At 41.1% G+C, this 13,212-nt stretch overlaps 1 protein-coding gene across 1 annotated transcript; it reads left to right on the top strand.

Moving 5' to 3' along the window:
• Nucleotides 1–595: 595 nt before the first annotated feature.
• Nucleotides 596–996, top strand: LOC110678107. Its single transcript, XM_021850710.1, has one exon. It carries the CDS (start codon nucleotides 637–639, stop codon nucleotides 994–996), a length of 360 nt encoding a protein of 119 aa, XP_021706402.1. The 5' UTR covers nucleotides 596–636.
• The last annotated feature ends 12,216 nt before the right edge of the window (nucleotides 997–13,212 follow it).

The raw sequence follows: 13,212 nt of genomic DNA, 5'->3' as shown, positions 1-13,212 counted from the left end.
ATCAACGAGTTTTATCTCGGAGCTGACGATGCACAGTTTATGAGCGTTTCTAAGCCTAGAGCGATGTGGTTTTCCAACTATTTTTGTCGTGCTAGTCCATTAAGTTACACAGAACAGCAACATAGTAAAAAAAATCGTGGTTACTATCCATCGCCGTCGTTGCGAAAAAAACACAGTGTTGCAGGAATCCTGACAAACTTAGAGTACTCATATCACACTGAGCTTATAGGCAGCCTCTGTTCCAGTTGGTAAGTAATGCCAGCAACAAGAATAGGAGCAATTATGTGGGATTAATGCTCTCCGATAAAACCCTTCAACATAAGATCAAAACCGGTTTATGGGTCGCCTATGTCAACAGGTACACTTCTCCACTATGATTGCGTTAACATAACCAGATTTTCAATGCCAAATCAGCCCAATTATGACCAATTCTCTTTTAGGGCTATGATTCGTATACAACATAAAACCGCTTTTCCCAGCAAAACAAACGCATCCCTTCATCAACGATAGAAATGAACGAGCCCCCAAGCGTATGGTAGGCAGCCTCCGCTATGACTCCATCGAATGTCAGCGGTTAGTATCCTATTAGCAGTCGTCTCGGTCACATTTCTTTAAAGTTACAACCGAAAACCCAAAATGTGTCTCTACCTTTTGGTGTCCACATTTGTCCTGGCATTCGTTTGGATTTGTGAAAGCCTCCGGCGGAAGAATGCTTTCGCCAAAAACCTTCCGATGGCAAAACCCATAAAGTCGTTTCTCGGCGTTGATTACTCGATCATGGACATGAGCGACGAGGAGCGATTCGAAGTCATGAACGATTGCTTTGCGCGCTTCGACCGGCTGTTTGTGTTCTACACCGGGCCACTTCTGGTTCTGGCCGTTAGTCATCCGGACCTGGTGCAGAAGTTGCTGTCCCATCCGGATTGTTTGGAGAAACCGTACTTCTACGACTTTGTGAAGTTTGAGCAGGGAATTTTCTCGGCGAAATGTGAGTGATATGTGATGGCACGGTGTTGCCTAGAGAGTTATAACAAGAGATAAAAAAAACTCCATCAATTCTGTGCTCATCAAAATGACAAAACGTAGAATTACAAAACTTCGTAAGTAACACTTATTTGAAGTTGAAATTCCGTACAGCTCATATTGCATGTTTGGTGAATAGACAAAAAACAAATTTGATTACTACTTACTACTACAATGTGAGGCCCATGTTTAATCTCAATGTGACAAAACAACATGGTATTATTTTTCTTGAATTTTCTGGTACAATCTCACAGATTGTATTATGTTGGTTGAAAGTATTTATGATTTGATGGCGTTTCACAGTATAGACTCGAAATCGTCAAAAATGTCGATTGTGACATAAATGCAGTTATAGGAAGTGCAATTAAGCTATAGAAATCAACTGAGCAGCACAGATTCGATGGAGTAATTTTTACAGACGGTCTGGGGAGCATTGTGTGGTTTGTTTGAATTGAGACGCGTGAGGAATTTACCTTTTGCCTGTTTCATGGTTCTAGATAAGCTGTGGAAAGGACAGCGGAAAGCGCTGAATCCGACGTTCAATCTTCGCATTTTGCACAGTTTCTTTCCGATTTTCGACGAATGCAGCAAGAAACTGGTGCAGGAGTTGAAGAAATTGCCAAAAGGTGAAACGGTGAATCTGTTCCGGTATACGTCGCACTGTGCGCTGGAGATGGTTTGTGGGACGACACTTGGAAGTGATGTGCTAGAACGGGAGGGCAAGGACGAATTTTTGTGTGCTCTGGAAGAGTAAGATGATGATAGAGTTATACAGTAGTTTTTTGATGAAACTTTTAATTGCAGAATATTTGGATTAGTATCACGACGAATGCTGAGTGTCCATTTGTACTCAGATCTGATCTACATGATGACTCCTGCATATTGGAAGGAACAATTTGCACGAAACAAATTAAGGAGTTTTGCTATGAAGGTAAGGACGATAAAACTTCATTTTTATTTATTTAGTTAACATCTAAACAGATAATACTGGATCAACACTTTCACGCCATAATTCTCGGTTCGTGGCCGCATCTCTCCATCTTTGGTTCTGCCCCACACTTGCCATATCGATGCACACTTGATTCACTTGAGTTGGGGCTCCGTCCACGTTTCGTGCCCGTAGAGGAGGACTACCGGCCTTATAAGCGTTATGTACATGGTACAATTGGTGCGGGTGTGATTTTTGTTTTGGCCGCAGCTTCTTGTGGAGGCCATAGTAGGCCCAACATCCACTGATGATGCACCTCCGTATTTCATGGCTAACGTTATTGTCAGCCGTCAGCAAGGATCCTAGGTAGACGAACTCGTCGACCACCTCGAAAGTATCCCCGTCTATCGTAACACTGCTACCTAGGCGAGCCCTGTCGCGCTCGGCTCCACCAGCCAGCATTTACTTTGTCTTGGTCGCATTTACCACCAGTCCACCTTTTACTGCCTCGCGTTTCAGGCGAGCGTACAGGTATGCCACCTTTTCAAATGTTCGGCCGACAATATCTATATCATCCGCGAAGCAAACAAATTGACTGGATCTCGTAAAAATAGTATCCCGGCTCTCCGCATAACATCTTCTAGCGCAATATTGAAGAACAGGCATAAAAGTCTATCACCTTGACGTAGTCTCCGACAGAATCCACACGAACTGGAGTGTTCGCCAGAAATCATCACACAATTTTGCCCACCTTCCATCATCGTTCTTATCCGTCTCGTGAGCTTCCCGGGAAATCTTTTCTCGTCCATGATTTTCCATAGCTCTACACCGTCGATACTATCGTATGCCGCCTTGAAATCGATGAAAAGGTGATGCGTTGGGACCTGGACACGACATTTTTGGAGGATTTGCCGTACAGTAAAGATCTGGTCCGTTGGCGATCGGCCGTCAACGAAGCCGGCTTAATAATTTTCCACGAACTCGTTCACTACAGGTGACAGACGACGGAAGATGATTTGGGATAATACTTTGTAGGCCGCATTTAGAATGGTGATCGCTGGTGTGAAGTTCTCAAAATCTTACTTGTCGCCTTTCTTGTAGATGGGGCATATTTCCCCCTCCTTCCACTGCCTTCCGATAGCTGTTCTGTTGCCCAGATTGTGCCTATCAGCCGATGCAGACAAATGGCCCAGCTTTATGAGCTCCGATACCATCCTTACCAGCAGCTTTATTGTTCTTGAGCTGATGAATGGCATCCTTAACCTCCCTCAAAGTGGGGGCTGGTTGGTTTCTATCCTCCGCAGTACTGACGAAGGCATTTCCTTCGCCGTCCCGTCCTTCATTGCCTGTGCTCTCAGCTCCATTCAGGTGCTCGTCGAAGTGCTGCTACCAACTTCCGATCACCTCACGCTCATGAGTCAAAATGCTCCCATCCTTATCCCTGCACATCTCGGTTCACGGCATGAAGCGTTTCTTGAGACCGGCACAGCTGTTCCATCTCCTCGCACTTTGTCTCCTCCAGGCGGCGTTTTTTTCTCCCGAAAGAGACGGGTCTGCTGTTGCCGTTTCCGTCTATAACGCTCCACGTTTTGCTGGGTCCCGTGCTGCAGCATGACTGCCGCGCTGCGTTCTTCTCCTCCAAAATCTGCCTACATTCTTCGTCGAACCAATCTTTCGTCGACTCCGTCCCACGTACCCGACGTTGCTCTCAGCTGCATTGTTGATGGCTGCCTTCACTGTTCTCCAGCAGTACTCAAGAGGGGCTTCATCCAGCTCACCCTCTTCCGGTAATGCAGCCTCGACGTGCTGTGCGTATGCTGCTGCGACATCCGGTTGCTTAGGCCGCTCTAGGTCATACCGGGGCGGCCGTCGGTTCAGTACGTTGTTAACGACGGATAGTTTTGGGCGCAGTTTGACCATCATCAGATAGTGGTTATAGTCGATTTTAGCGCCACGATAGGTCCTGACGTCGATAATGTCGGAGAAGTGCCGTCCATCAATCAGAACGTGGTCGATTTGTGACTCTGTCTGCTGTGGTGATCTCCAAATGTACCGATACGGGAGGCTGTGCTGGAAGTAGGTGCTACGAATGGCCATATTGTTGGAGGCGGCGAAATCAATTAGTCGTAAGCCGTGTTCGTTCGTCAACCGGTGGGCGCTGAACTTTCCAATCGTCGTTCTGAACTCCTCCTACTGGCCAATCTGAGCGTTCAAATCATCTATGATGATCTTGTCGTCGTGGCTTGGACAGCTTTCATACTCGCGATCGAGCTGCGCGTAGAAAGCGTCTTTATCATCATCAGTGCTTCAGGAGTCAGGGCTGGGCACGTTTATTATGCTGAAGTTGAAGAACCGGCCTTTGAGCCTCAACTTGCACATTCTCTCATTCCACCACCCGATCACGCGCCTCTGCATATCACCCATCACTATAAAAGCTTTTCCCAGCTCGTGTGTGTTGCCGCAGCTCTGGTAGATGGTATGGTTACCTCTAAACGTTTGCACCATTGATGCCTTCCGACACACTTCCTGCAACGCTACGATGCCGAATCCACGGTGCTTCAGCACGTCGACGAGTATGCGTGTGCTCCCGATGCAGTTGAGAGATTTACAGTTCCACGTACCGAGCTTCCAATCGCTACTTCCTTTACTTTGCTGTGGGCTTCACCGATTGTGCCGATTCGTATTCTCTCGTTGATTCTTCGTTGCTTGATTTTTTACGGCTGGCTTGCAGTGGTAACTCAATAATAGCGGTTTTCCAACTTATGGATTTGCCGACGACTATCTAGCTTTGATAGTTGGTATGTGCATACCCGGGTAGAGGAGAACAGTAAAAGAATAGCAAAATTAACCATTAAAATAGAATGTTTGAATAGCAAAATTTGTTCTTTGTTTGTTTGAAATAAGAGATAAAAGAACAAAAATAATAACTGAGTTTGTATGGCATAAAAACTAAATCATAACATATTTTGCCATTGCAATAACAAAATAATAGCAAAAATATAGGCAACCGTAAATAACATAATATGGTATTATTTTGATATTGATAACAAAATAATAACTAAATAAGCTATTCACGAGTAGATTAAAATAACGGTAATTTTAGTTCTTTGACTTTAATATCTTAATTTAGCATGATAGAAAAATAAAATTTTTGCTTTCCTGCTAAAAACTTTTGCTTTTTGAATCTTCGATGAATATCAAACGAATAGTAAAATGAGCTATTATGGCAAAATATGATGTTGGTTTGTTCTCATGAATTATTTAAATAAAGTTTTCAAATATCAAAATAATAACATAATATACTGTGATGGCGATGTTAGTTATTCTTTAGATATTTAATGTTTTTTAGTATTTTTGCACAAATAACTAATTTTACCATGATAGTATATTTTGTTATTGATTAGTTATTACATGACTTTCAAGGATAACATACCAATGACAAATTTTGTTATGATTGTATGTTTTGCTATTGATTAGATATTTATGTAATATATTAATAACATAATAATGGTTAAACCAGATATGATTGCAAAATTTGCTCTTATTTTACCATTATTTTGTTATTCACCTCTACCCGGGTAAGCACCCTATTCGACCTGATGCAAAGTGCGCCAATTGTGTCGCTAAAGTGGTCTTTCGGTTAACCCGAACAAAACGTCTATTGTTCATTTTACGGAAAGACGAAACCGCGATGGAATCCGACCTTTACGTCTTTTTGGCACTGAGATTAATGTAACTGATCAGGTAAAGTATGTCGGTATAGTTCTAGATTCCAAACTTGCTCAATTTCTGAGTCAAATATGGATGTCTTGTGTGGTGGCAAAAGGGCGAAGTGAGAACAATCCAATCAAAATTGGGTCATCTCCAAATGATGTGCTTGATGGCGATGACTTCAGTGACCCTAAGCCAGCTATTCCAATTTCAAAGTGCTTGATGAAGCTTCAGATAAATTCTTGGGCGGTAACTCAGCACAAGCAATATTAAAAAGCTGAATTGCAGTCTCTTGGTCAGAGCGTTAACAGGCCACTGCCGACTCAACTGTCACATGGCGAATATTCAGCGCAGCCCAGTCGTCGTAAAATTTGAGCTTCTTAGTCGTCCCTGTTTGAGGAGGGCGTTCCTATAGCCCAGAGGGCGCTTCTATTCCCAGGCGTTAATGATGTCGTATCATAAGAAATATCACAAATATTCTAATATATAGGGAATAACTGTGATGGAGGTTATATTGCTATGGGTTTTCGAATTTCAGTCTATATAGATCATAAACGGAAAGGGTCCCAGATAGCCGTAGCGGTAAAGCGCAGCTATTCAGCAAGACCAAGCTGAGGGTCATGGGTTCGAATCCCACCGGTCGAGGAAATTTTCGGGTTGGAAATTTTCTCGACTTCCCAGGGCATAAAGCATCATCGTCCCTGTCACACGATATACGCATGCAAAAATGGTCTTTGGCATAGTAAGCTCTCAGTTAATAACTGTGGAAGTGCTCATAAAAACACTAAGCTGAGAAGCAGGCTCTGTCCCAGTGGGGACGAAATGCCAGAAAGAAGAAGAAGGAAATCCGAAAACTCTTAGCCACATTTTAATATATAAAAATTGCAAATATCATAAATATTTTAATATACATTCCTAACGAACGAAAACCAATATGCACGTATTTAGTATGTGTTCCATTTTTATTGAAATATGGAACGAAGAGATCAAGTACACTCCCGTGCATAAGTTTGGGTTCACCCCCTTAAAAACATACAAAAGTGTTCTGTCCATATCTCTGTGATTACAAGTCCAATTGAAACTCTTTAAGCCGCATTCGAAAGGCAAAGAGTTATTCTTACTTCGTATGTATTTTTCCAAAAACATTCTTTGAACTTCGTATACTAAATTTTTACTTAAAGTTGTGACATTTTTCAAAAAACACACTGAAAAATCATATCTAATTTCCTCAGCATTGGATCAACCAAAATTTTAAATCAATATGTCATTAGAATCGTAATCTTATATTCTTTGAAGAGGCCCCACGAAATTTTGGCGGAAAAATCTGGAAAGTATTCAAAATCAACGAAACAGTCAGTCAAGTCATCGTGCAGGCTAAAATATTAACGTCCCATAGAAAAATATAAAATTTCCATAAAAAATGCAAAATTTGCCAGTAAAGAAACAAGGGTTAAATCAACAGAAAAGTTAAAAATTTACATAAAAAAATAAAAAAGTGCATAGAAAAAACAAAATTTTCCATAAATAAAAAAAATTGAGCAATAAATAGATTCAAAAGTGCAATAGAATCGACAATAATCTCACTAAAAAATATCGCATTTTACATTTAAAAACCTTCACAAAAAGCAAGAAATAATTATAAATTTTCCACAAAAAAAGCCAAAATTTGCAATAAATAAATAATAATTTGCCCACAATAAATCAAAAATTTCCATTCAAAAAATCAAAAAAAGCAATAGCAGTAAATGCAAAGTTGCAATAAACAAACCCAACTGAGCAATTCAAAATGACAATCAATACGTGAAAATGTTGTAGAAAACTACAATATTTAAGTAAAACTTTCCAAAAAAATTACGTACAGTCAACCCTCCATGAGTCGATATTGAAAGGACCATCGACTCATAGAAATATCGAGTCATGGATCAGCATTGCTATCGAAAGCCGTTTGAGGGGACCATCATAGTAGCCATGAAATTTGATTTTTAATATGGTTCCATGAGTCGATATCGAGTAATGGAACATCGACTCATGGAGGTTTAACTGTAATTTTCCAATAATGAGTAATAATGTGTGTAATGGATTTCATAAATTTTCAGTCAAACTGAAGCATTGTTTTCACAATTGGAGCTAATTATTGCACTTTTGAAATTATTGCTCAAAATTTTTTTATTTATGGAAAATTTCGTTTTTTCTATGGATTTCTTTATTTTTTTATGTAAATTTTTAACTTTTCTGTTGATTTAACCCTTGTTTCTTTACTGGCAAATTTTGCATTTTTTATGGAAATTTTATATATTTTTATGGAACGATTAATTGTCTGCCTCATCGTGCAAAAGTTTTGATTCACACCTCAGTATGGTGTATCGTGCAAAAGTTTGGGTACATCTGAACTTACTTAAATCATGGAGTTCGGTTTTGCGTCGTCCGATAGATTTGGCTCACGGTTTCGCGCGTGTTTTCGTCGCTGGAGATTTATTTTTGTTTTTTTTTTCTGTTTTGGAGCGTCTTGCTGGGTAGTGCTTCATGAAGCCCAAGCAGGACAGTTCGGTTTTGCGTCGTCCGATAGATTTGGCTGAAAAAAATGATTTGTTTGATTTGTGTCCTCAGTACTGTTGGTTTTTGGCTGCCCTAAGTTCACCGAACCATCCGGAAGTGACAGGCAGCACATAAATTTAGAGAATCAATCCGGTGAGTTTGTTCCAGTATGATACTTTTTCTTTTGTGAGCCTTCCGGATCGTTTTTGTCCGCGTCGTGGAACTTCTGATCGTTTCTTGAACGGAAAATGTTATTTTCGGAGTTTGACAATTATGTTCAGATTGCGCATTCTGTCCGGGCGGGTGTTACGCAACTAACAATCGGTTGTGGATGCTTTTTAACCGTTCGATGACCCTGGAGGGATCGATTCTGCTTTTCGTATAATTTTGAGCAGAAAAACCGACTGTGTTATCCTAGGGTGTTTAGTTCGAACGCGCTTCCTTTCGTTTTTCGATTATCTAAAAATACAGTACCACCCAGTACAGTTTTTCAATGGGCACAGTACAGTTTTTCAATAGGCGTGATTTTTTTTTTACGCGTATCGTTATTTTATACAATCCGATGACCCTGGAGGGATCGGTTTTGCTTTTTACTGGTTATTGAGCAAAAATATTACTGCACAATCCACAAGCATTTCGCGAAATACTATTTATACTATAAATAAGCTATTGTTTTCTCTTTTGATTGCCGGCATTCAAAAGATTAATTTGAAAACGCTTAAACAACAAATATTTATGGTCTATCGCCAGCTTTCTAGGCGAATCCTGACAATATACCTTCCCCAACCTCCAACTCCGTAGCACTTATGAGGGTGTCGCTGAGTCGGTGGCCTCTCATTAAGTAAGTGCTACATCAACATTTCCTTCCCCTATCCCAAGTTACGGTAAAGATGGGCGTGGCCGGGAATAGCGATATTCATGCTTTTAGTATTCTTGTTTATGATTTGAACAAGGTATACTCCCCTGCCTTGTTCTTGAAAGTAGTCAGGATGAGATTATTAAAAAGAGACATGAATGTTGCTAGTATCCAATCTACGAAGTTTACCGTAACTACGCTAACGTTAATGCTAACGCTATCTGAACTTACTTAAATCATGCACGCGCCATTATTTGCGCTCAAAAAGGCTTTAAACTATTAAAATCGGTTGAAAAATGACAGAGATATTGACAAAAATGATGTGCGGTGAACCCAAACTTTTGCACGACTGACTGTTTCATGGATTTTGAATACTTTCCAGATTTTCCCCCCGAAATTTCGTGGGGTCTCTTCAAAGAATATAAGATTACGATTCTAATGACACTTTGACTCAACATTCTGGTCGATCCAAAGCTGAGGAAATTAAATATGATTGTTCAGTGTGTTTTTTGAAAAATGTTACAACTTTAAGTAAAAATTTAGTATAAAAAAATCAAAGAATGTTTTTGGAAAAATACATACGAGATACATACAGAAATATGGACAGAACACTTTTGTATGTTTTTTAGGGGGTGAACCCAAACTTTTGCACGGGAGTGTACATGGGCTTAAACCTTATTTAGTTGAAAAATTTGCTGATGTAAAAAGTGAATGTTACTTTGTCCCAGTATTAATTGAATTTACCTTAACAATACCTACTGTATATGCTATGTAACTATTTCCTAGAGTCATACAACTAATAATATTACGATGTGCCCTTGAAATAGAAATCTTAATCCATGAAATAAACTCAGTCTCGTAGAACCTATCTTTCAGTGTAAAAGGAATCATCTAGTGCCAATCTTAAAACCAAATAGAACCGTGTTTGAGTCTCCCTCAAATTAAAAAAAACATCATCATGTTCAATATTTCGCTTTTAAAACAATATATTGTTACTGCATTCCGCTTTTTAAACACAATTGTGAAAAATTTAAGCAAATTGATTAAACGGTTTTCGAGTAACGACAATTTATGTATCTGATAATTTATACTGCCGGTATGAAGCTCTTCAAAAGTCAAAAGCATAATTTTGACAATACAACTGAATTGTATGATTGTTTTATTATTTGATATTGCATTTTTTTTATTGATAAATTGACTAAGAACAAAATGGCATTGTACAAACTATGATGTTTTCATTTAATAAGAAAATCGTTCATTCGGTAAATACTATTGTACAGTTTTTCTATACTTTTTGATGCTGATCTCAGAATTCAAAACGAAGCGCTAACGGTGAATCACGTTTTCCTGATAAAATTCAAGACGGGACCAAATTCAAAATGGTCGTCAAAATTATTTTAAATTAGACTACAGCTTTCCTCCGTGCGATGCCCCTAAGATTGTTTGTGTTTCTGGGAATATATGTGTAGGCACGGGTCATAACGTAGATCAAGAAATCACGGCTCTCGTAGCAGTTCATTTTATTCATGATAGAGCTTTAAAGCTAAAAGTATTATACAATTGTTATTGCTTATGGTTCTGGGTTCGAAGGTGTCAAATACTTACAAATCTGTGACTCCTAGTCAAGTACTCTTACGTCATTACAACCGTCCTGTGATATTTGTCTCTAGTCGATCTAACTGTTTTAAGTACAATTTTCTTAGTCATAAGTCAAAAAACATAGTCATAAGTTTACTCACAGTTTGTAATTGTAGAATTCAATTCAAATTGAAGAAATTTAGGTTTAATTCATTTAGTTTAAGAGTATGGAATGCATGGAAGCTAACCTAAAATGTTTGTATGAGTATAATTTAGTGTAATTTAATTTTTGTGTATTATTTTTAACATTTGACTCACGATATAATTGAAGCTCAATCGCAACACACAAATTACGTATTAGCGCAGGGAAATAATTCGAGTATAAACTCCTAAACTCATAGGCTGACGATTAAACTTGTTACCATTTCTCTCATCGGTCACACTACATGATTTTCGGAAACAATCTCATCGTGTTGTTTTCTTTTGTACTTCGGTACCTACTTCATCAGAGCAAAAAGATGACAAGCTGTCCGTCAGATTTTCAGCATCCCTGTGGGTATTTCTGCCGCAGCTTCGACGGGTGTAACGCCCCCCGGTACATCCCCCTCTCCGTAATTCTGCTCAGGTCCAGCAGGATTACTTACCGGAAGAACATTGACCACGGCGAGTTTCGCCACAGGACGACGTAGAACACCAACTCCAGTCTGAACATCCGCTTGCCGTATTCGACCATCTTTTCCTTGAATGACGTTAATCACCTTACCCCGAGGCCATCGATTCCTCGTTGTCTCCCCCACGATGAACACAACATCTCCTTCTTGAATGGGTTTCACCTCGTCGTGCCATTTGGTTCTCCGAGTCAAGACGGGAAGATATTCTCGGATCCATCTCACCCAAAACTGATCCAGAATATATCGGCACAAGTTCCAGCCATTTCGTAGTCCTTCACCCTCCGTGGCTGGTAGTTTCTCCGGTTGTTTGACCCCCCTGGAACTAAGCAGGATAAAATGATTCGGAGTCAAGGCCTCCTGATCCGACGTTTCCAGCGGCATATACGTCAACGGTCTGGAGTTGACCATTGACTCTGCGTCACACAGAATGGTTTGGAAAATTTCTTCTGTTGGCGTGCGAGAGCAGTTAACTGCCTCCAAAGCTGCTTTCACAGATCTTACCATTCTTTCCCACGCACCTCCCATGTGCGGGGAGGATGGTGGGATGAAGAACCAACGAGTTTTGGTGTCGGTGAAGCTCTCCGACAATTCTCGATTCATTGTAGCAATTTGAGCAGCCAGCTCTCTGCTAGCCCCTACAAAATTCGTTCCGTGATCGGAGTAAATTTGTGTTGGGGCACCTCGGCGCGCGATGAATCGGCGCAGAGCGAATTTACAGGATTCCGCTGAAAGAGATGCGACAACTTCCAAATGAACCGCTCTGACGACCAAGCAAGTAAAGAGCGCTACCCAACGCTTCACTTGACTACGCCCGATCTTTATCAAATACGGGCCGAAATAATCGATTCCAACCAGCGAAAATGGTCGGACAAACGGGGTTACACGTGCTTCCGGTAGAGGCGCCATCCTAGGCACTTCAGGACGCGCCTTGTACACGATGCACCATTGACACCGTTTTGCTACTTGTCGCACCACCGTCCGAAGAGTTGAAATGTGATACCGTTGACGGATTTCGTTAACTACAGTCTCATTGCACTGATGCCCAAACCGTCTGTGATACCAGTCAACTAGAAGCTCGGTGACACGATGATCTTTCGGCAGGATCACTGGGAATTTCGCATCATATGCAGCCAACGGGGAAGCTTCTGTTCGACCTGCTATACGAAGAACGCCAAAGTCGTCTATGAATGGTGATAGTTGCCTGATTGGACTGCTTCTATCAAGTTTCAATGCCGGATTTCCTTCTGCACTTTTGATTTTCTGTAGAATGAAAATCTCCTCGGAGTATGAATCCGTCTGAGCGATTCGCCACAGAGCCCTCTCTGCGCGAACCAGATCCTCCTGCTTCAGCACTTGTTTATCCGCTCGTTTGCCGAAGATCAAATAGCGATCCATGAACGAAAAGGCGTATGCCGTACTTCTGAGCATTCGTTCCCACTTGGAGAACCGATGCGGCTCGACGCATGGGTCCCGAAACTTCACTCGATGCACGTGCACAGTTCGTATTTCTTCGATGGTGCTCACTGTAGGTTCCTGCTGCTGGGGCCACTCATTCTCTGACAACAAAAGGAAATTTGGTCCTGTGAACCACCGGTTGTCCGATTGGCAGGAGGGACCTTTTCCCCATTTCGTGGCCTCGTCCGCGACATTGAGTTTGGTGGGTATCCAGTGCCACTCCTCAGGCTGCGTATCTTCCAGAATCTCACCAATTCGTACTGCTACATACTGTTTGTACTTTCTAGCGTCTGAGGCGATCCAGGAAAGGACAGTTTTAGAATCGCTCCAAAAGAATCTGCGACTTACAAGAAGGGTGTGGTTCTCGGCGATGGATTTCGCTAATCGGCTCCCGATAACGGCCGCTTGTAGCTCTAATCTAGGGACTGACAGCGGCTTCAGTGGAGCCACTTTGG

This window comes from Aedes aegypti, chromosome 3, assembly GCF_002204515.2.
Source record: "Aedes aegypti strain LVP_AGWG chromosome 3, AaegL5.0 Primary Assembly, whole genome shotgun sequence".
Classification (NCBI taxonomy): domain Eukaryota; kingdom Metazoa; phylum Arthropoda; class Insecta; order Diptera; family Culicidae; genus Aedes; species Aedes aegypti.
This window is presented reverse-complemented; position numbering and strand designations above follow the sequence as displayed.

Coding starts and splice junctions, on each gene's coding strand:
- LOC110678107 (XM_021850710.1), top strand. CDS start 637: ATGTGTCTCTACCTTTTGGTGTCCACATTTGTCCTGGCATTCGTTTGG.